At 38.0% G+C, this 24,061-nt stretch overlaps 1 protein-coding gene across 1 annotated transcript in view; it reads right to left on the bottom strand.

The window, feature by feature from the left end:
- Nucleotides 1–1,361: 1,361 nt before the first annotated feature.
- LOC124712277 overlaps nt 1,362–24,061 on the bottom strand; it is a 130,823-nt gene continuing 108,123 nt past the window's right edge. Inside the window, exon 4 of the mRNA XM_047242571.1 lies at nt 1,362–1,415. Within this exon, the coding sequence (XP_047098527.1) occupies nt 1,362–1,415 (54 nt within the window). The remainder of the gene's footprint in view (nt 1,416–24,061) is intronic.

Raw genomic sequence — 24,061 nt, forward strand, 5'->3', positions numbered from 1 at the left:
AACCTTTCTTAACATTTGGTTTATTTATTCCTAGCAGATGAATAAACAATGCAGAATGGTCAGAAATTCCTTAATGTAAACAGAACTTGTTTTCATTGTCATACATGTAATTTGTGAAGATATTGTCTATACAAGTAGGTGAATGGGCATTTTCTCTAGTGAATTCATAAAAATTTATTTTAAAACCAGATTTCTGAATTAAGTCAATAAACTGTTTTGAGCTATTATCATGACTTATCACATTTGCATTAAAATCAGCTGCTATGATAATACTTTTCTTTCTTTCTTAAGTTTATTGAGAACACTCTAGAGTTTGGACAAGAAAATTATATCTAAACAATGGTGATTAAATTCTTCTCTTCTTAAGGGAACGAGTGGCTTCTATTACTTCTGCTGTCGTTGATGTTGCATTTTCTGTTCGTGGTGTTCCTTCTTCTATTGTTGCTGTGGCTTCTTCCCTTGTTGCCTGTGTTTCTGATGATAATGATTCTGACTCTGGCAATACTGATGATGCTGCCACTGTTGATGGTGTTTCTGCTGCTGCCACTGATGATGGTTCTAGAACTGCTGTTGGCTGGGATGATGATGTTGATTTTTCTGTTGTTTGCTGTTGTCTCTGGTGTTAATGGTCTTGTTTCAGTTGATGCTAGTTCCAGTGTCACTGGTGATGGCCCTGCTGGAGTAGCTGATGGTGGTGCTTCTGCAGTTGAAATTTGTGCTGCTGCACTTTGTGATTGGTGATGTGCTATTGTTTGTGGTTAGCATGCTGCAATTGGCACTGGTATTTTAGGTACATTATTTCTTCTTTTGCTAGGTGCAATCAGTATCTCCGGAGTTTTATAACTGAGAAGTGTCTTGTGCTTTTCATTTAGTTGCACTTCATGCCTGATAAAACTGTCTTTCTGCAGGTAGCCAACAGGTAAAAACTTGAGTGTTTTGTTACATTTTGCAGATCTTCTTGAATTGTTTGTTGGCCTTAATAATTTCTTCATTTACACACAAATCATTCATAAGGCCATGAATGCTTCTTTATAGCACAGCCCTCATGATGGAACAGCAGCTGTTAAGGATACTTTTTATGTAACAGATTTAATCTAATTTCTTTCCCCTCACAAAAAACTATTTTTTCTTAACCTATTAATGAAGAAAGAAAAATTCTAGATTCAACAACAACAAACTATTTGGTTTATTAACCATCAAATCACAGTCACATGTCAGTTAAACCTAATTGATTCAGGTCTTCCCAACCACCTTGCTTGACCAGTGCTGCACAGCAACTGTCCTACTATTACTGGATTATACAACAGGCAAAAATCAGTTGCATGTCCTCAAGAGTTTTTACCCTTTTTTCTCTTTGATGACTATAAGAGACTTTTTCCATAGAAAACAGCAACCACCAGCAGCAGCAGCCCAACCTGTGAAAGTAGCACACTTCATAGTACCACACTGCTAACTGCTATGTACTTTCCTGTGAAGAACTGCAGCGTAATAAAAACACAAAATATTAATGCTGTCTTGCATCTTACACTTTTTGATCATCATGGTGTCAATTCAGATGAGGATTTGATTAATAAATTGTCCATTCTATAGGATTTTATTTTAGAGTAAATGACAACCATTGTTATTGATATTTTATAGTGATGTAGCTAAAGGTTTTTGAGTGTCTCTTCTGTGACATTGTCTATGATGTGCCTACATGACAAACCCCAGTCATGGTAGGTGGCAGCATAAAGACCTGGGACATAATTCAGCTGATACTGCTGGTGTATGACAGCTGATGTGCTGTTGGTGAAGACCACAATAAACTGGATCAGTTCTGCCAGTGTGTAGCTTCGAGATGAAACTGTTGATACTGCAAACTTGTAGTGCTGCGTCTGAACTGCTGAAGAAGCCAGATGGAACTGCTGGTAACTGCTAACTTGAGGCATAGTGCATAACTGACTTCATATGGTCAGGCAGGAGCCTGAGTAGCTTGGTTGCATATGAATACCCGTGTGGCACAGTGAGAGCATGTGACCTGGCGTAGCAAAATAGTGCGCTGCCAACGGCACACTCTGCTGCAAACAAGTACACTGCCTGTCAGTGAGGTTGGTGCCCCCAGAGACTGTGGAAGTGACTTGTAACTCCATGGTAAACAGCCCAGGCCATGAAAGGTGAGAGCCATTTATGCACATCTTCCGATGGGGCAGCTGTCCATACAGCCTGTCTGGTTTGGGGAGGAATTGACTAGCAGACAGATACAACACCAAGAAAACTTTAAAATGGGGAAAAATTATTTCATGTCTCTTGATGCAACCTTCAGTGGTCCACAAATGACAGTTGATGAAGAAATGAGAAGTCCTATTGAATATTTTTCAGAATATTTAACCAGTATTTTCTGGAGTTGTTTTCAGAACAAACAGATTTGTATTCAGCAGATAAAAACCAAAAGTTGGTGAACTGTTCCAGATAAGAAATACAGAAAACTGATTGGAACTAATATTTTGATAAATACATTACAAATACCACATTTTATATGTATTGTGTAAGCCATACAGATGATTACTTTTTCTCACAAAAACATTTTCTGTACACAGAACATTCAAACAAAGGGATAATCTTTTTTTAGTCAATGACATTGAAGGCCACTCCATGGATGACAAACTATGCTGAGCGAGGCCACTTTTAAATGGAAGGAAGGATAAATGTCTCAGTCTGCAACAGAAAGAAAGGCAACCTATTGATGAGCAAAAGCTGATTTTCTAAAGGAGGACAGGAAGCAAGCAGTTTGTTATTGAAACTTCCTGGTAGATTAAAACTGTATGCCAGACCGGGAATTGAACTCAGGACCTTTGCATTTTGCGGGCAAGTGCTCTACCAACTGAGCTACCCAGGCACGACTCACAACATGTCCTCACAGCTTCAGTTCTGCCAGTACCTCATCTCCTATCTCCCTCGGGACCTTTGCCTTTGGAATGTAGAAGAGGTACTGGCAGAACTGAAGCTGTGAGGACGGGTCATGAATCTTGCTTGGGTAGTTCAGTTGGTAAAGCACTTGCCCACGAAAGGCAAAAGTCCCAAGTTCAAGTCTCGGTCTGGTACAGTTTTAATCTGCCAGAAAGTTTCATATCAGTGCACACTCTGCTGCAGAGTGAAAATCTCATTCTGGAAACATCCCTCAGGCTGTGGCTAAGCCATGTCTCCACAATATCATTTCTTACAGATGTGCTAGTTCTGCAAGATTTGCAGAAGAGCTTCTGTAGAGTTTGGAAAGTAGGAGATGAGGTACTGGCAGAACTGAAGCTGTGAGGATGGTTCATGAGTCATGCTTGGGTAGCTCAGTTGGTTGAGCACTTGCCCGTGAAAGGCAAAAATCCCAAGTTTGAGTCTCAGTCCGGCACACAGTTTTAATGTGCTATGAAGTTTCATATCAGCGCACACTCCATTGCAGAGTGAAAATCTCATTTTGGAAGCAGTTTGTTTGTGGTAAACTAAATCCCGCTAGTTTGAAAAACTTACTATTGTGCAGTTTCTGGAATTGTACACAATTTTGAGATATATTAGGGCAAGAGTGCAGGAATCTGAAGTGAACATAAGACAATGGTAGTTCCACTGTGATGGAACTGAGTGGCTTCTCTACATCTACAGCCACTTCCATACTCAATAAACATCTATGAAGTGTATGGTAAAGCTACGTCCCACTGCATCATTATTAGGGCTTCTTCCCATTTGATTCATGTATGGACTTGGGAATAAAGATTTCTCAAATTCCTCTGTGCATGCTGCAATTAGTCTCACCTCATCTTTGCAGTCCCTATGCGACTTATGCAATGGAGTTTGTAGCATATTCCTAGGTTCAACACTAACAGTTAGTTCTTGATACTTTCTGCATAGGTTTTCACAGAAAAGTTTGAGTCCATGTTCAAGTGTTTGCTAGTTCGGTTCTTTTCAGTATCTCCATGACAATCTCCCAGTGGCCAAACAAACTTGTGACCATTTGTGCTGCCCTACTCTCAACACATTCATTATCCACTGTTAATCCTGTCTGGTAGCACTTCACAGTCTTGAGCAATATTATATTCTATAATCAAGACTATGTAAGAAGATGCCTGACAGCTAGCACCACTTTTAAAAGCTTTCAACTGCAAAGCTTAAAAGGCTGCAGGTGATACAAGAGCCTTCTATAGAGCTGCAACAACACTGAGGCATTACCATAAAGATGTTTATGAAATCACATTATGTGATTGGTTGAGAGAGGTGTACGAATGAAGCCACTGTGCTCCATCCTCTGCAACTATCAGGGATCTACTTACACCATAACTTTTGATACTCAACAATAGTATAGAAAGTTTGCAAAAGTTCAGAGCCATGTACATGAACTTACCGAAGTAAACTACTAATTAACACAAGAAACTGATCCTAACAAAATAAGCCTGCCATTTCCATGTAGAGGAACGCTGACTGACCTCCATTGCAGGCAGCACCAGTGAAGGGCCAGGCTTCAGCAGGACTTATGGTAAAACATCCAAGAAGGTGCAACCCAGGGTCTGGCAGAACATGTGACAGGATCAGTGGTGCAAGCGTGAAAGGTGAAACTGTTGGCTGGGCTAGCAACAACAAAATAGGGTGTGGACAGCTGCAGTGACACTACTGGCAACGTATGGGCTGGCTGCAATGAGTCACTGGCTGTGGCAGGGCCAGCGTTGAACACACTGATAAAATGGCTGGTGTTGGCACCATCAGAACTACCAATATCGCGAGGGCCAACTGGAGTAGGGGAGGCAGCAAGAAGACTGACAAATGAATGGATGATGTCAGGCACAGGCTTGGCGATGACTTGAAGGCTGGCCAGAACAAAGCTGGCAATGGCACAAAAGTTGGCCTGGACAGGGCCAGCAATGGACAATCCGAAAGCAAGACCAGCACTGTCGCAGACAGCTTGAGTATGGCAGGAGGGTCACAGTCACCATTGTGGTGTTAAGTGAAAGAGTGGACTAGGACATCAGCACAACATGCTGATGTTCTTTGTTAATTTTTCTTGTAAAGTGACACTACGTTACTATGTGGCTTTTAAGTTCATAAAGATTGTCAACTTATGTTAATATGTTACAAGATCTGATAATGACAGCACAGATATGGTGAAATCAGGAATCAATGAAAAGATTTACAAGCAATCTTGGCAAACCTGATATTTTAGGAATAATATAACAATTCAGATGGCCCCCAATAGTTGTTGACACAATGCCCAACATAGACAAAACAATTCACTAATAATAAGTTATTTTCTCACATATGACCATGCTGAATGGTGTCTCAAATGCAGGCTAAAATTCCCACATTAGAACACTCCTGGTTCATGATATCTCTTGCCATGAAGCAGAAGATTGTAGAAGAGCTCTCAAAACCAGCTGCTCTTCGCTAACACCTGCTCATTGAGCACATCAATACCAAATGACTTCAGATGGCAGTGTATCTCCATCTCTTCCAGGAGATCCATGAATCTGCCTTTCTCAGCCTTGTGCAATAGCTTCACACCCAACCTCATAGAGGGGAGGATGTGTCCACTCTCAACCAGGTGGACAGCAAACTTGGATCTTTCAACTATATCCCACCTGTTCAAAGCTATGTGCTTACCAAACCCGATCTCAAGTATTTTACCCCTCTATCCCAAATAACAGGTGCCACAGTGTGGACATTCCATTTTGTGCACACCTGATTCATAGCGCAAATTTATCTTTATCAACCCCATCAAGTAAACCCACGCACAAGGCTGTTTGTAGTAGAGAAGGAAACCTTTATATTTTGTTTTCTGAAAACCAATGCTATGATTGTGCTAAAGGTGCCTTAGTATGTCAAGTAAATACATTTGTTATCTGTATCTTCGATTTTGTTGCTACCTACAGTTTCACTCACATTTTGGTAATTTTTTACAATCTTTTTGTAGATTTTATGTACATAATTTGTTTTGGACAGGGGGAGGGTGGGGAGTGTTGTTTGCCCTTGCAATGTATCGGATATTGCATAATTCTTTTTCTTGTTCAGGTGGAGAGTGGGAGCTTAAGAAGATGGTTAACACAAAAATAAAACAAGGCTTTCTTATGCTGATTTGGATGACTTGAATGGTACTCAATAATAATACAGGTATAAGTACTTTTTCTGTCTGCCTCCATAGCGCAGCAGTAGTGTTACCATCTACCATGCAAGGGGCCCCCGGTTTGATTCCCAGCAGGGGACTGGGTGTTGTGTGTCCTTCATCATCACTGACACGCAAGTCGCTGAAGTGGCGCCAGGTAAAAAGACTTGCAATACGGCGACCAAACCCTGAAGGGGATATCCCAGCCAATAAATGACATACGATCATTTCATTTCAGTACTTTTTGTGAAAATCCTGAGTCCATGTTTCCCATTATTATTCCTGATGTTTAAGTCTGTGAAGTTAATGGAACCATTGGTGTCCATTTCACAAATTAACTAGATTTTTTGATGCAGTCAATTGAACCTGTCTACAATTGTATCAATTATGCCATCATTCTCATTAACCAGCAGCAGTGTATCATCAAAATGCCTAAAGTAGTACACTATCAAATACCAAAGGGGTTAGTAGACCTCCCAGTTAAAAATGTATCCTATACAACTTACAGCTAGTTACTTCTTTTTTGATAAATAAGTCTTTAATATCACTTTGTATAATTACCACCTCACCTGATGTCTGATATGTTATTTGGTGTTTCAAGGGACACCGCTAGCAGAACAGCCAATGAAACAAGGGTAAGCAATAATAAGAAAATTCTAGATCTAATAGGTCAATCAGAATGCAGTAATATAAGCAAAAAACAGATCTTTAACTGGTATCCAAAAGTGGTTAATTTGACAAATATTGTGTTTAATGAACAAGAAAAAAATATTACTAGGCAAATGTTTGAAGTACGATTTGAACACAAGACCAGGAAATAGAGCTATCAGGAACACACTTCTGAATGTGAAATATGCAATCGATACTTAAAAGGTTTCAAAACTTGAACAAAGTAAAATTGCTGTAGCTGTGAATAAAATCATTATGCATTGATCAAGTAGACCTACCTCTATGAAAAATATTTGTAAATAATATTAACCGCAAGCTTAATGATGACAGTGCTATCATTATGAGGTCAGATAAAGGGAAGTCAGTGGTGACAGTGTAGTGATTCGAACACACAGTATTCTAGATATGAATGCGGAGTGGTAAAATCCTACCTACTGCACATCACATGTTTGTGTGTGCAGATTTAAAATCAGTTGCAGGAAGAAAGTAGACGCAGTGGTCGAACAGCACTGACAAGTACCTATCAGGCAATCCATATATGTGTTGGTGAGTGTGTATGGAAGAACCATGGAATATATATGCAGCTTTGTGCTTATTGTGTCACTGGCTATTGTTATGTGAAACACGAACAGTTGAAAAGAACTCATGTAGACTCTCGACTCAGCCTTGTTAGAGGTAAGACGTTTTTTCAATCTCCTTTTCTGAAAGTCATCGTGTCTAAGCAGACGTTCTTTCGAATGTAAATCACATATTATGTCGAAAGTGAGAATTTTTATGGTGCTTGAAAGTCAAATACATCATTAATTGACAAAACGTAAAGTTTGTATGGCTACTTATTTCACTAGTAGAAAGAGGGCTTGAAAGTTCCTGTACCTAGCATTATTCAATGGAGAAGAAGTCAAGAGAGTTTCCAACAGTTGGCTATCCAGTAAAGAAGAGTGGCTGTAAAACCCAAGTAAGTCATCTTGTAAAGATGCTTACGGCACAGATTAAGGCACATAAAGATGGAAGGGAAGGGTAGAGGGGGCTGCGGGTGTTCAATAAAGTCTCTAAGAAGTGTCTTAATTTCTGAAAGAAATGCTATCAGTCAACGGGCAATTTTCAATCAAAAATAGTTACCAGTACAAATTAACCAAGAACATTATTAATGTACATACTGCAGAAGATGTGAAACTTGCATCTCCAGATATATGAATGTGCCAGTTTCCAGTACTACTGGAATTATTAAGGAAATTTATGTGAGCAGAGGAGGCTGTCGAATGATGAAATTAGTGAATTTACTGATCTGATTTTGCTAATTTTGAAGTAGAATTACTTTAAGGTAAGTGGAGAAATGGATCTTGAAATGATGAGCTTAGCACAGGGAGCTCCATATCTGGATTACTGGTCAACATATTCATCAATTATCTTGAAAACAAGTTTTTAATAAAAATCCAGATCTAGCAGTAAAGACAGTGCACTACTTTAGATATTATGATGATGATGATGCACTGCTGCTGGTTAATGGCATTGATGATGTAATTCATGCAATTGTAGACAAGTTAAATGGACTACATCAAAAATTCTAGTTCACTTGAAATATAGAAACCAATGGCTCCATTACTTTCATAGACTTAAACATCAGAAATGATAATGAGAAACACAGATTCAGGATTTTCAGAAAAAATATTTATGCTGGTATTATTATTAGCTACTATTCAAATCACCCAAATTTGCATAAGAATGCCCTCTTTTATTTGTCTATTAACCATCTTCTTAAGCTCCCATTCTCTCCAGCTGAAAATGAAAAAGAATTATGCACTATTCAACACATTGCCAGGACAAGCAACCCCCACCCCCCACACTTGTGTACACAAAATTTATAAAAAGATTGTAAAAAAAATACCATATCAGAATGTGAGTGAAATTGTAGGAGCAACAAAATGGTAACATAAATATGCACCATGAATCAGGTGAGTACAGAATTGAATATCCAGACTGTGACACCTGTTATGTGGGACAGACAGTTAGAAGATTTGAGATCAGATTTGGTGAGTATGTAGCTTTGGATAGCGGGGATATAATTGAGAGAGCCAACTTTGCTGCCCACCAGGTTGAGAGTGGACACACCTCCCCTCTCTAAGATCGGGTGTCAAGCTGTTGCATTGGCTGAGAAAGGCAGATTCATGGACCTTCCTGAGAACATGGAGATATACTGCTATGTGGGGTCATCCAGCATTGATGTGCTCAATGAGAAGATGTTGGTAAAGAGAAGTTGGTTTTGGGAGTTCTTCTACGATCTGCTTCGGGGCAAGAGATGTCACAACCAAGGAGTTATTTAATATGGTAATTTTGCCCTGCCTTTAAAAAGGTAATACTTAGCATGGTAGTATGTGTAAACATAGATTATTATTATTATTATTATTAGTGGATCATTTTGTCTTCTATTTTGATGGCATTATCCAATGCCACGTCTATTTTACCATCAAACAAGTAAATCACTATTCAATTTTCACCTTAAAGGCTAGATATAATGGTAGTTTGTTTTATTGTTTTTCTGAAAACAGTGTAATACAGTTGGAGCTACATCATACACATATGCATGAAATATTATGTCAGTAGAGGGCAGTTATGTGTTTCATTAAATGTACCTGGGCAAATCGGCCTTGTCATGTTGATCATTATTTTATTGTGATGTTAACAGATATTCATAAAAATTGTTTGTAAGGATTTTTATATTTTTTATATTAAATATTTAGTGGATCACATAACCACTATGATATGAATGATTATGTTAGGTTTTAGCTTTTGACAAATGTCAGATTGGTATATATTTCATCAAGACAATCTTCAACAAAATCGTTTTTATTTTTATTTTTTAGTGATGTAACAATACATGTATAGGACTGTTGTATGAACCTATTAATGACCCTTTGCATAGGTTTTGGTAGTCACTTCACCATTAAGACATGAGCAAGCACATTGTAAGTTGGCATTTCTTGAATATTACAAAGTGATAAGCAAATACGCTTGATGATTTTAGATATCAAAAATATATTGAAATGAAAATCTGTTAGTTAATTTGTAACATGGAGGGCAGTACTTTCACTACATGATGTAAACCAAGACTGCTCTACTTGCTGTACACAATCACTTCAGTTTCCTTCTGCCTATACGCCAATACAATCGTATGGTGACACGTACTGCCACAAGTTTGTTGGATTAGTATATTGATCAGGATGGCTAGCTGCTACTGGATAGTAAGATGTTTTACTTATTTTTCTATCTACAGTAAATTAATTCTGATTCTGTTTCCTTGTAGTTTAGCACTGATGATGGCTATTTATAGCCAAATCTGGATATGCTAGAGCAATAAAAACTGGCAGGGTCATGACTGATTGATGTGTGCCTCTCCTTTCTTAGAATATGTTCTAATATTCTACAACAAATCAATGTCAAAGACACTGGACCGTAAATTTGTGGATCACTTCTGCACAATTCTTGTAGACGCGTGTGACTGGCACTTTCTTTCAACCACTGAGCACAATTTTTTGTTCAAGTGATCTACAGCAGATTATTGTTAAAAGAAGGGGTAGCTTAGCTGCAAATCTGGTACAGAATTTATAGAATCTGACAGAAGCTTTGTTCAAATTTATCAGTTTCAAACACCACTGATGCTACTATCAAATGGTTCAAATGGCTCTGAGCACTATGGGACTTAACATCTGTGGTCATCAGTCGCCTAGAACTTAGAACTACTTAAACCTAACTAACCTAAGGACATCACACACATCCATGCCCGAGGCAGGATTCGAGCCTGCGACCGTAGCAGTCGCGTGGTTCCGGACTGAGCGCCTAGAACCGCTAGACCACCGCGGCCGGCGATGTTACTATCTATTTTGCTTATGTATGCAGTGGTAGGAGAGTTAAATTGGGGAAATAGTCCTGTACTTTCCTCTGTAAAGGAACATTTGGAAAGGGAGTTCAGCATTTCTGCTTCTCCTTTGTCACCCACAATTTCAGTATCTTTCTAATACATGAGTGTCTGGACACTAACTTTGAAGCCACTACGAATGTTTATACATGACTGGTATTTCTATGGGTTTTGTGAGAGATCTTTTGATCATATTCTTCACACATTTCCTTCTTGACAGCCAGACACATTTCATTCAGCACACTGAGCAATGCTGTGCAGTGGTTAGCACACTGGACTTGCATTTGGGAGGATGATAGTTCAAATACATATCCAGCCATCCAGATTTAGGTGTTCTGTAATTTCTTTAAATCACTCCAGACAAATTCCAGGATGTTCCCTTTGAAAGGGCATGACTTTCCTTATCCCCAAAACAGTCCATAGTAGTGCTCTGTTTCTAATGTTCTCAATGCCGACAGGATGTTAAACCCCAATCTTCCTACCTTCAGCATCTCTCTCTCTATGGCCCTATGCTTTGTTTTAAACCTATTATGCAGAATCTGGTGTTTCTTTACAAGTCACTTTACAGTGACTGCCTGCCATGGGTGATTCCCATGTCGTTATGAACTGCTTTACTAGATATCTACACAGGGCCGATCATGGTGCTCTGATTTGGAGCAGATGGAAGGTCTAAGCCAGAGGCTCAGGCAATTCTGCGATGGTACTGGATGCAAATTTCTTGACCTCAACTATCGGGTAGAGAACTGGGTATCAGAGATGAATTGTCTGCCAGAATTGAAGATAAATCAGCCATGTTCTCAGAGAATCCTCATCCTCACAACTCAGATCTAGAAAAGGTTAATATGATATTAATAAACTGCAGGAGCCTCCATGGAAAGGTCCCAGAAATAATATCATTTATTGAAGGATATAATGCCTAGATAGTATTAGGAACAGAAAATTGGTTGAAACTGGAAGTGAATAGCTATAAAATCCTAAATACAGATTACAACATTTATTGTGAGGCTAGGTTACCTGCCAATGGTGGTGGCATATTTATTCCAGTAACGAATTCATTAATATCTAGCGAGGTTATCAATGAATTCCAAATGTGAATTAATTTGGATGGCATTAGGCATCAAAAACTGGTCAGAAATTATAATGGGATTCTTTTATAGACCACCTGGGTCAGAAGCTGTGGTGGTAAAGCACTTCAGAGAGAACTTGCAGTATATCATTAATACCTTTCCAGATCATGCCACTGTAATAGAGGATGACTTCAACTTGCCAGGTATAAACTGGGAGTCATGCTATCAAAAATGGAGCCAGACACAGGGATATGTGTGACATTATTGTGAACACTCTGCCTGAAAATTACTTTCAGCAGGTAATTAAAGAACCAACTTCTGAAGGAAATGTCATAGCCCTCCTAGCAGCAAACAGACTTGAACTTATTCAACTAGTTAACACAGAGCACAGGTGCTCAACCCCTCTATCACAATCAACTGGTTTATCACCATAGCTTTATGAGTTGATCTTTCAAAACTTTGTCCTAACACATGCTTTTAAATGAGCTGCTTTTGTAAAATACCAATTTGTTGATGATGAGTGTTCCGCACAGTATTTGTAAGCTGTGAATCGGAAAACACTGTCTCCATCTTTTTTGGTTCCATCTGCTTTTTATCGCCTTTAATGCCCGTGCCATGCAACAGCCTTTCCTGCAGTTCCTACTCGTGAACTGTAACTTGGCATTTTGTTAGCAGGGGTTGAGGTGGGTGAGGAGAGTGCACAGGGTTTTCTGTAGAATAAAGTGGGGTGTGCAGTGCATGGGGCAACAAGCTCCACTTCTTGTAGGCAACATAGACCTCTGTTTTCAAGCTTCCAACAATAACGTGCTGATGGAGGTAATGAACAGTTAAATACTTTGTGTTATCAAAACTGAGTTTGCTATTTGTATTGACATGTCAAATAACCACTTCATCACTCATTTTTGAAAGAACCATGACCAAAATATTGCAACAATACACACACACATGACAGCACAGCTCAGCAACATTGTGGTCAACAGCAGTGAATACTAGGCTGTACAACTAGCAATAAATATCTCCAAACCACTGTGGTGCAAAGTTTTCCAACCACTGATGAATATCACCTATCAGAGCTAGGGAGTCCACATGCCAAGTTATAGTTCTCACTTAGTAATGGGTTTGTGAAAATTAAGTGCAGCTAAACACAGGGAAACTATAGAACTGTCATGGTGAGTGTGAAGAATAACTTTTTGTTACAGTGCATAAATGTAGATGTACATGTTTGATTTGAAAAGCTGTTTTAGCCATCCCTAAAAAGGGGAATATTGAATGCCATTTTAGAACAGTTCACAAAGACTCCAAATTGGTTGTAGCTGTTGGGAGTGAGCTGAGGAGAAAGAAACTTTCTAATCTTAAAAGCAAATTACAATCACAGCAGTCATTTTTTGTAACACCTGTACAAAGAAGTCTTTCATCAAAAATAGCATTATTTTGTGTTTCAGGAGTACTGATGAAACATGCAAAATCATTTGATGACTGCACAGATGTTAAGAGTCTGGAAACTATTGAGTCCTTGTTATTCACATATAAAAACATGTCAGAGACAATATCACGTCATCAGTGACATTCTTCTGTCAAGATCTGCTACAACAATAAAAGTGGAATTAATGATGAAAAACAGAAAAGGTCAACTGATAACAGAACTGAAATTCTGAAATCGAAGTTACATGAGTCAGTAGATGGAGTCATTACAATTTTTGTACAGCTGATATTTCTCAGATTTTGGTGTAAAAGAAAGCTTCCTTACAATTTTGACCTTCGAAAGACACTACATGAGGAGAATATTTCTACAAAGTATTCAGATCCTTCATTTCAGAATGTGATTTGCCAATTCAAAAATTTGGGTCTGTTACTACTGATGGAGTGTCTTGCATGGTAAGCAAACACAATGCACATTACCTTGTGTGTGAACAATAGATCTTTCCTGTCTTTCTTTTCAGTATCACTGTTCTGTGCATTAGCAAGTGTTTTGTGGACATATTTTGAAAATGGATGATCTGGTTGCCACCAATGTTAAGGCAGAATGAGATTTTCACTCTGCAGCAGAGTGTGCGCTGATATGAAACTTCCTGGCAGATTAAAACTGTGTGCCCGACCGGGACTCGAACTCGGGACCTTTGCCTTTCGCGGGCAAGTGCTCTACCATCTGAGCTACCGAAGCACGACTCACGCCCGGTACTCACAGCTTTGCCCGCGAAAGGCAACGGTCCCGAGTTCGAGTCTCGGTCGGGCACACAGTTTTAATCTGCCAGGAAGTTTCAATGTTAAGGCAGTTCATACAGTGGAATTCTGGGCATCACATGGAATATAATCATGTGTATATATTTTGTAAACCTTGTACGTGTGTGTGATAAGTTATGTTCTGGAAATGTATACATAAATAAATGAAAATTTTGAAAATGGCAAATGTTATGACTATTGTCACAAAAATTGTGAATTCAGCTTGCTCACAATCACTACAGAGAAGAAAGTTTAAGAGTGCTGTTAGAAGAACTGGATAGCCGGTATGGAGACTTGCTATTTTGCACATCAAAGTTCGATGGCTTAGTGTAGGTATGATTCTAAACAGGCTTAGATAACTTCTACCAGAAATAAATCTTTTGTGTTTAAAAGAGAGGAAGATTAATCACAGCTTTAACATTCAAGCAGGATGTTGGATCTGGCATTTGTAACTAATATGACAGTTAAAATAAATGAGTTAAACAAAGAACTCCAAGAGAAAACAAACTGTTATAACTCTTGTGTCTTCTATAAAGTGTTTCATACAAAAACTTGACATTTGGACAGCTCAGTTACTGAAATTAAATGTAAAATACTTACACCAAATACAGTCAGAATTGTTGGATCAAGAAACATCACTGGATCAAGAAGCTGCAAAGAACTATACAACTAACCTGACAGCACTGAAGACAGAGTTTCAAAATTGATTTTCAGACTTCAAGCTATTTGAGTCTATTCTAGCTTTCACAGATCAGCCTCTCCACAAAGTGGATGTGGCTGATATTTCAAGTAAAATGAGTACCCTTTTCTCTTGCAGTGAGACTGAATTTGAAGAGGAAATAATTCGATATCAAAATGACATTTGCTTAAAGTCAGAAGACAATGAAGATAACTTTTGGAAATCAGTGTGAGTAAAAACTGACACCAACATTGTAAAAGTGGCATAGTATGTTTTATCATTTCTTTGGATCAACTTTGCTGCATGAGGCAGCGTTTCCATTGATGAACATAATGGAATCGAAGTGTTATTATGAAATGACTTATCATCTTCTTTCAGATTGTGTAAGGTTCACTCTGACAAAGTATTCACCAAATTATAATAAACTTCCAATGATATGCAAAGCTAGGTATCTCACTAAACTTTTTTCAACATTTATGATGGTGTATATTTTAATTTGTTTCACTTGTGTAATGTCAAGTAGTAGGTGCACAACTTTTGTTTGAGAGAAAATTACCTTTTATGTGTTCTGTGTAATTAAAATGATTAATTTCAAATACAATGTTGTTTTGTGGTTAAATCTTTATCAATTAAATCAGCAGATCTCTAAATGGACTAAATTACATGCAGTAGATCTCAAGCCTAAAGAGGAAGCTATCGCTGACCATAAGGGTTTCATAGCAATTATGACAATATGTACTACAAGAAATGTCAATAAAGGTACAAAAACTTTTTGCTTAGCAAGAGTGACAGGATACAGATTGCAGAGTATATGAGTTATCAAAATGCAGTAGATCTCAAGCCTAAAGAGGAAGCTATCGCTGACCATAAGGGTTTCATAGCAATTATGACAATATGTATTACAAGAAATGTCAATAAAGGTACAAAAACTTTTTGCTTAGCAAGAGTGACAGGATACAGATTGCAGAGTATATGAGTTATCAACATCGAATATTCAGTACTGACGACGAAGATGTGGAGCACAAATGGAAAAAGCTCAAAACCATAATGCAATATGTCTTACACAAGATGATTCTGAGCACTGTTTTAACACGCCCACTGTGCTTTAACAACCATGTTAGAAAATTGGTACATAAATAAAGAGAGCTTCATTGCAGATCCAAAAGAAGTCAAAATTTAGCTGACAAACATAACCTGAATGAAGCAAAAATGAGCATACAGAGAGCATTGAGACAATTGTTCAAAGACTTTAAAAGTAAAATTTCCACTGATCTGATTAACCATGAACCTTGCTGCTGATGTGGAGACTCGTGTGCCTCAGCAATACAGATAGCCATATTTTAGGTGCAGTTGAGAGGAAACTACAGCATTAATTTTTCCTGAGGGTGTATGGTTAAATGATGATGGCTTCCTGTTGGGTAAAATATTCTTGAGGTAAAATAGTCCCCCATTTGGATCTCCAGGTGGGGACTACTCAGAAGGATGTTGTTATCAGGAAGAACAAAACTGGCATTCTACAGATTGGATGGTGGACTGTCAGCTCCCTTAACTGGACAGGCAGATTAGAAAATTTAAAAATGGGAAATGGATAGGTTGAAGTTAGATATTGTTGAAGTTAATGAAGTTTGGTGGTAGGAGGAACAGGAATTCTTGTCAGCTTCATACAGGGTTATAAACACAAATCAAATAGAGGTAATGCAGGAGTAACTTTAATAATGAATAACAGAAATAGGAATGCAGGTAAGCCACTATGAACAGTATAGTGAACACATTACTGTAACCAAAATAGACATGAAGTCACAGTTACAAAATACTAACATGAATTTCTTACAGAAGAATGGAAAAACTGGTAGAAGCTGACCTCGGGGAAGATCAGTTTGGATTTCAAGGAACACGCAAGGCAATACTGACCCTACAACTTCTCATAGAAGGTAGGTTAAGGAAAGGCACACCTACATTTATAGCATTTGTAAACTTAGAGAAAGCTTTTGACAATGTTGATTGACATACTCTCTTTCAGATTCTAGCGGTGGCAGGAGTAAAACACAGGAAGTGAAAGGCTATTTACAATTTGTGCAAAAACCAGATGGCAGCTATACGATTTGAGGGACATGAAAAGGAAGCAGTGGTTGAGAAGGGAGTGAGACAGGGTTGTAATCTGTCCCCGATGTTATTCAATCTGTATATTGAGTAAGCAGTAAAGAAAACAAAAGAAAAATTGAGAGTTGGAATTAAAGTCCAGAGAGAAGAAATAAAAAGTCTGAACTTTACCAACGAAATTATAATCCTGTCAGAGACAGCAAAGGACTTGGAAGAAAGGGGGATATAAGATGAACACCAACAAAAGCAAAATGAGGATAATGGAGTGTAGTTCAATTGAATCACATGATGCTGAGGGAATTAGATTAGGAAATGAGACACTTAAAGTGGTGTATGAAAGAACACTAGTTCCAGCTGCTACTGATATATGTTTCTAGTTTACATCTTTGATCCCTTCCCTCAATGTAATTAAGTCAGTGACAAAGCTTGTTACATCTTTCTTTTGAAACCGGACTTACTTGTTTGTCCAATATTTTTACCCCACAGGATATGTATTCTTCATCTTCAAATTCATTGTCTGCCAACCATGTTTCTAAAAGTTCTAATAAGCTGAGCTATTTTCTTTACCCATGAGGTTTTTGAATGTTAGTAAATCCATTTTTTTCTCTATGTCCTTTTCCTTTGAAAGCCAAGTCTGTAATCATGAGTTGCATATGGAGAGATAATCATGTGGGGGAGGGGGGGGGGGGGGGGGGGGAGGATACTTTTCACACTCCATTTCTTAGCTTTTTTCATATTAATTCCATAGGCGCACATCAGGAAATGAGTTTTATCAATACCACACAACAGCAAACAGGGAACTCCTGTCACTTCCGTTTTCATGATGTCCAAATGTTGCTTCTCTTTCAAACTCTACCTCCTCACTTTATCAATATGAAGAAATATGAGTGACAGCACTTGTATCAAGCCATGGAGCTACACACAGTTGCTCTTTTGTGTTACACAAACACTGACAGATCCTCTTCCTTCTTTCTTCATTTCATACTCAGTCATCAGATTACATTTTTTAACCTATTGCCTCTCATTGGCCGAACAGTGAGCAATACATAGGTGGTTTTTATATATTCCTACACTCAATTACTAAAGCCTGTTCTTGAAATTTTGTTAGTAAACTTTCTTGGGATAGTTTATGTCTTTCTTCAAGAGTGTGCCAGCTCAGTTTCTTCAGCATCTCTGTGACACACTCCCATGCACCAAACAAAACTGTGACCATTTTGCTGCCCTTCTCTATATATCTCAATATCTCCCATTAGTCCTATTTGGTATGGGTCCCATACACTTGAGCAGTATTCTAGAATGGGCCACATGAGTGATTCATAAGCAATCTCTTTGTAGACTGACTGCACTTCTCCAGTATTCTACCAACAAATCAAAATCTACTTCCTACTTTACCCACAACTGAGCCTATGTGATCACTCCATTCTATATTCTTACAGAGTGTTACACCCATGTATTTGTATGAGTTGGCCAATTCCAGCTGTGACTCATTAATATTATAGTCACAGGATACAATATTTTTTCATTTTGTGAAGTGCACGGTTTTGTGTTTCTGAACATTTTAAGCAAGTTCTCAATCTTTGCACCATTTTGAAATCTTATCAAGATCTGATTGAATATTTATGCTGCTTCTTTCAGACAGTACTTCATCATAGATAACTGCATCATATGCAAAAAAATCTGAGGTTAATGTTAACGTAGTCTGGGAGGTCAATAACATACAAAATGAACAGCAAGGGTCCCTAAACACTCACTTGGGGCACATCCGAAGTTACTTCTACATGTGCCAATGACTCTGTATCCAAGATAACATGCTGTGACCTCTCTACCAGAAGGACTTGGACCAGAGACTTTGAAGTTACTGTGACAAGGTAGCATTAAGCATCCTAAACTTGCACCATAGGGTTAAGAACTATAGCAGTTGAGTTCACATAATACTAAGTACAGAAAGCTGGTTACGAAATTGATAGCAGTGAGATTTTTGGGAAACTATAAGTATATATCAAAAGGGAAGGCTAATGGGAAATGAAGGTGGTGTCTTTGTTGTAGTAGACAAGAAACACAAATCCATCAACATGGAAATTGATGCCATATGCGAGATTGTTTGGGCTAGGCTCAGTATCAAAGTGCGCATAACTTTATAATTATGTTTTTCTATCGACCACCTGATTTGACCTCAAATATAACTGAAAACTTTAGAGAAAACCTCAGTTTGTTAGTACATAAGTTCCTCGATCATACTCTAAGTATCAGAGGAGATTCTAATCATTCACCTATTAATTAGGGCAATTACAGTTTTGCAAGTGGTAGGGTGAAAAGACATCATGTAAAACATTATCAAATGCCTTCTCTGAAAACTGTCTAGAACAGGTAGTTTGGAATCCCATTCATGATGGGAATCTATTGGATCTAATGACAACAAATAGACATGACTCCTTCAAGGAGGTCCACATAGAAACTGGCATCAGTGACCATAGGGCAGTTTAGTAACAGTGATTACCAGAGTGCAAAGAGCAACTAAAACAAGTACTCATAGAATAATTTACATGTTCAGAAAACTAGACAAAGAGGCAGTACGGCTGTATCTGAATGAAGAACTTCTTCAAACTTATAGTTCTGTATGGGAGCACATAGAGGAACTAAGACTCAAGTGTGAAACAACAGTTGGCCATTAACATCTATATCTATAGTTACATCAATACTCCTCAAGCTACTTGATAGCATATTATCGAGGGAACTTCTCGTACAACTAACAGATCCCCAGTCACTGTTTCGCTCACAGATGGTATGTGGGAAGAACGATTGTCAGTAAGCCTCTGCATTAGCTCTAATTTTTCAAATTTTCTCATTGTGATAATTTTGTGGGATGTGTGTGGGAGGATGTAATATGTTGTTTGACTCTTCTCAGAAAGTATTCTCTTGAAATTTCAGTAGTAAACATCTCTGTAATGCACAAAACCTCTCTTAAAGCATCTGCCACTGGTGTTTGTAGAGCATCTCTGTAACATTCTCGCGCTGACCAAATGATCCTATGATGAAACACGTGGCTCTTAGTTGGATCATCTCTGTCTTGGTAAAGATCCCAGATTGATGAACAATACTCAAGAACTGGTCGAACAAGCATGTTATAAGCCACTTCTTTTATAACTGAGTTACATTTCCTTAAGATTCTGCCTATGAATCTCAGTCTGGCATCTGATTATCCTAATATTTGTTTTATGTGGTCATTCCACTTAAGATCATTCTGTTTAGGTACTCCTGCATTTGTTATGGTAGATACTGTTTTCAGCAGTTTGTCATCAATAGCATAGCTGTAAAGTAGTGGATTTCTTTTCCTGTGCATGCATAATACTCCACTGCTGGAGTCTGCAACATTCATCAATCATCTACAGGTAATTCAGCAAATCAGTGCTATCTTCTGGGGTTGCTACTTTCCTATATACAACAGCATCATTTATGAACAGTTTGGAAGTTTCCAATGCTTTCTACAAATCATTTACATGTATTATAAACAGTGACAGTTCTGTCACATTTCCTTGGGGTACTCTGGAAATTACCCTTACATCCATTAAGTGACTTGTTGAGTTGTATATTCCAGGAAGTCTTGAATCCAGTCACAAATCTGGTCTGATACTTGGTCAGCTCATATTTTTTGCACTAAATGGCAGTACGGGATGGTGTCAAATGCCAAAGTCAAAGAAGATGGCATCAACCTGAGTACTGTTGTCTACAGTGCAATGGATCTCATGGAGGAACAAAGCTAGCTGAGTTCGCAAGATCTCTGTTTGCAGAGTCTATGTAGGAAGATTTTGATTCTCCAAAAAGTCATAGTTCCTGAGCATAAAACATGATCCAGAACTATACAACAGATTGACGTGAACAATATAGTTCTATAATGAACTGTATCTGTCCTATGGCCCTTCTTGAAAATGAGAATGATCTGCATTTCTTTCGAGTCACTAGGTGCTGTTCACAATGATAGTGTGCTGATAGAATGGAAGCAAGTTCTTAGGCATAATCTTTGCAGGATCTAATAGGTATCTCATCTAGCTCTGATGCCTTAGTACTCCATACTGTTTATAACAAATGAGTCTGCAAATTTATTTATTTTGTAAAACATTTTGTACTTTTTCCCCCTTGCGTAAGGTCGGAGAGACAGATGTAAGAGTAATGTATTCCTGTTTGATGACAATAATTGATCTATTTATTATACTTTGTTGTGTGTAATTATTTCACAATTAATTACCTTCCCCATTCCCTTTACCAGGGGCCTAATTATCATTGTACTTTCATGATTTATAGCAGCCAATGTTGTCAAGCTGGAAGTCGATTGTTCAATGATGAAATGACCGAACACTATGGGTATCCTACCATTAACTCTTTGGTGATTGAAGAAAAAACTCCCCTGGGATTAATCAACTGATTGTTTTATTTATTGTACATAACTTTCTGCATAAGATTTTTTTTCAATTGATCGGCTACAGATCACAGAACAATGACATCACTCAGTGTACTCACTGATCTGATGTACTCCGATTTTCTTTCACTGAACATGGTTTATTTAAATGTTAATAAGTTTCATTTTTCAAAATTATCAATTAACATGCACTTCCAGGTTCTTCCATGGAAAATTAAATTTTCCCATCACGAATGGAAAGTGGTTCTTGTTGCAATGAATAACTTATACGAGGTTTCATATAATCTGCAGTATTTTGTATCATCACTTATTGAGAAATATTTTATTGAAATGTCTCAGTACCCAAGAAGGGCATGCTTCAGTTCATGTGATGATTGAAAGGAGATATGTATTACAGTCTTCCAAGGTGAAAAAATTTTGGAAGACCGAATTCAGTTTTTTGGCCTTCTGTTATCTTCTGTTTCAATGCCAGTATGGTCACTGAGTGACTGACTAGACGATTTTGAACCACTTACTAATTTTACATGAGACTGATACCTTTTGGTTTTTTAATTGGTTGTTGTTATTGTGGTGATCAGTCATAAGACTGTATTGATGCAGCTCTCCATGCTAATCTAGCCTGTGCAAGCCTCTTCATCTCTTTAGTAACTACTGCAACCTACATTCTTCTGAATCTGATTATTGTATTCATCTCATGGTCTTCCTCTATGGTTTTTACCTTTCATTCTTATCTTCAGTACTAAATTTGTGATCCCCTGATGTCTCACAATTTGTCTTACCAACCGATTCCTTCTTCTAATAAGGTGGTGCCACAAATTTCTTTCTCCCCAATTCTATTCAGCACTGCCTCGTTTCTTACATGATCTACTCATCTAATCTTCAATATTCTTCTGTAGCACCACATTTCAAAAGCTTCTGTTCTCTTCTTGTCTAAACTGTTTATCATCCATGTTTCAATTCCTTACATAGTTACACTCCGTACAAATACTTTCAGAAAAGGCTTCCTGGCACTCAAATGTATACTCAATGTTAACAAGTTTGTCTTCTTCATAAAAGCCTTTATTGCCACTGCCAGTCTACATTTTATGTCCTCCCTACTTCGAACATCATCAGTTATTTTGCTTGCCAAATAGCAAAATTCATCTACTACTTTAAATATCTCATTTCCTAATCTAATTCCCTCATCATCAGCTGATTTAATTCAACTACATTCCATTATCCTCGTTTTGCTTTTGTTGTTGTTGTTCACCTTATAGCCTCCTTTCAAGACACTGTCCATTTCGTTCAACTGCTTGTCCAGCTCCTTTTCTGTCTCTGACAGAATTACAGTGCCATCGGGAAACCTTTAAGGTTTTATTTCTTCTCCAAGAATTTTAATTCCTACTCCGAATTTTTCTTTTGTTTCCTTTACTGCTTGCTCAATGTATAGATTGAATAACATCAGGGATAGACTACAACCCTGTCTCACTCCCTTCCCAACCACTGCTTCCCTTTTGTGCCCCTCAACTCTTATAACTACCATCTGGGTGCTGTACAAGTTGTAAATAGCCTTTCGCCCCTATATTTGACCCCTGTTGCTCTCAAAATTTGAAAGAGAGTATTCCAGTCAACATTGTCAAAACTTTTCTCTATGTCTACAGATGCTAGAAACATAGGTTTGCCTTTCCATAATCTATCTTCTAAGATAAGTCTTAGGGTCAGTATTGTCTCAGGTGTTCCAACATATCTATTGAATCCACACTGATCTTCCCCAAGGTCGGCTTCTACCAGTTTTTCCATTCGTCTGTAAAGAATATGTGTCAGTAATTTACAGCTGTGACTTGTTAAACTGATCATTCGGTAATTTTCACACCTGTCAACACCTGGTTTCTTTGGGATTGAAATTATTATATTCTTCTTGAAATCTGAGGTTTATTTCACCTGTCTCATACATCTTGCTCACCAGACAGTAGGGTTTTGTCAGGGCTGGCCCTCCCAAGGCTATCAGTAGTTCTAATGGAATGTTGTCTACTCCTGGGGCCTTGTTTCAACTTATATCTTTCAGTGCACTGTCAAATTCTTCACGCAATATCATATCTCCCATTTCATCTTCTATTTCCATAATATGGCCCTCAAATACATCGTGTCGTGTTATGAACCTGCTTCACAATGGCCGCCCTGGTATTGAACTTTATGCAACTGTGCATGTGCAGTAGGCGCAATGCCAACATAAAACTGTTATAGGTGCACGTGCCACATTCAAACATTAAAAATCTCTTTTGTATAAATATTATGTTATATATGTTATATATGATGTGTATGTGCATTTGTAGACTAAGATATGCAATGTGCTTTAGAGTGAGTTGCTCGTCTGCATGTGTGTCCTTTCGCCTTGCAGTTCAGGAGGGCAGTTTAAAGGCACATTTGCATGCTGAACTTTTATTAGCGGAAAATATAATTGTAAGTAATAAAAAAAAGAAATAATTTAAGCCATAGATATAGTCTGTGGCTGTATAAATATTGTATGCAGCCACTGAAAACATTTGAAGAGTTTTGATCATCATATTATTGGCAAAAAAGGAAGTCACGTTTTGTTTTCTTGGCCTCGTCCAGATCGGACGTATTTAGGCGGGCCGCCATTAATACTACATTATTTCATTATTTTATTCACGAGTTGCAACCAAACTGCAACTGTAATTGTATAATTTAAATCACAGTTCATTGTAAGATTGTTGGGTGACATGGCATGGCAAAAGGTTCTGTACTTCTAAGCAAAACGTCGTCCAGCTCGATCCACCGTCGTCTTCGGGTGCTGTTTGATAACAAAGTCCAATTTTAGTGAAAACACAGGGAGAAGAAAAATGGTTGAAAATACATGAACAAACCTTAAACAGAAAAATGCCATGCC

This window comes from Schistocerca piceifrons, chromosome 8 (genome assembly GCF_021461385.2).
Source record: "Schistocerca piceifrons isolate TAMUIC-IGC-003096 chromosome 8, iqSchPice1.1, whole genome shotgun sequence".
NCBI lineage: Eukaryota > Metazoa > Arthropoda > Insecta > Orthoptera > Acrididae > Schistocerca > Schistocerca piceifrons.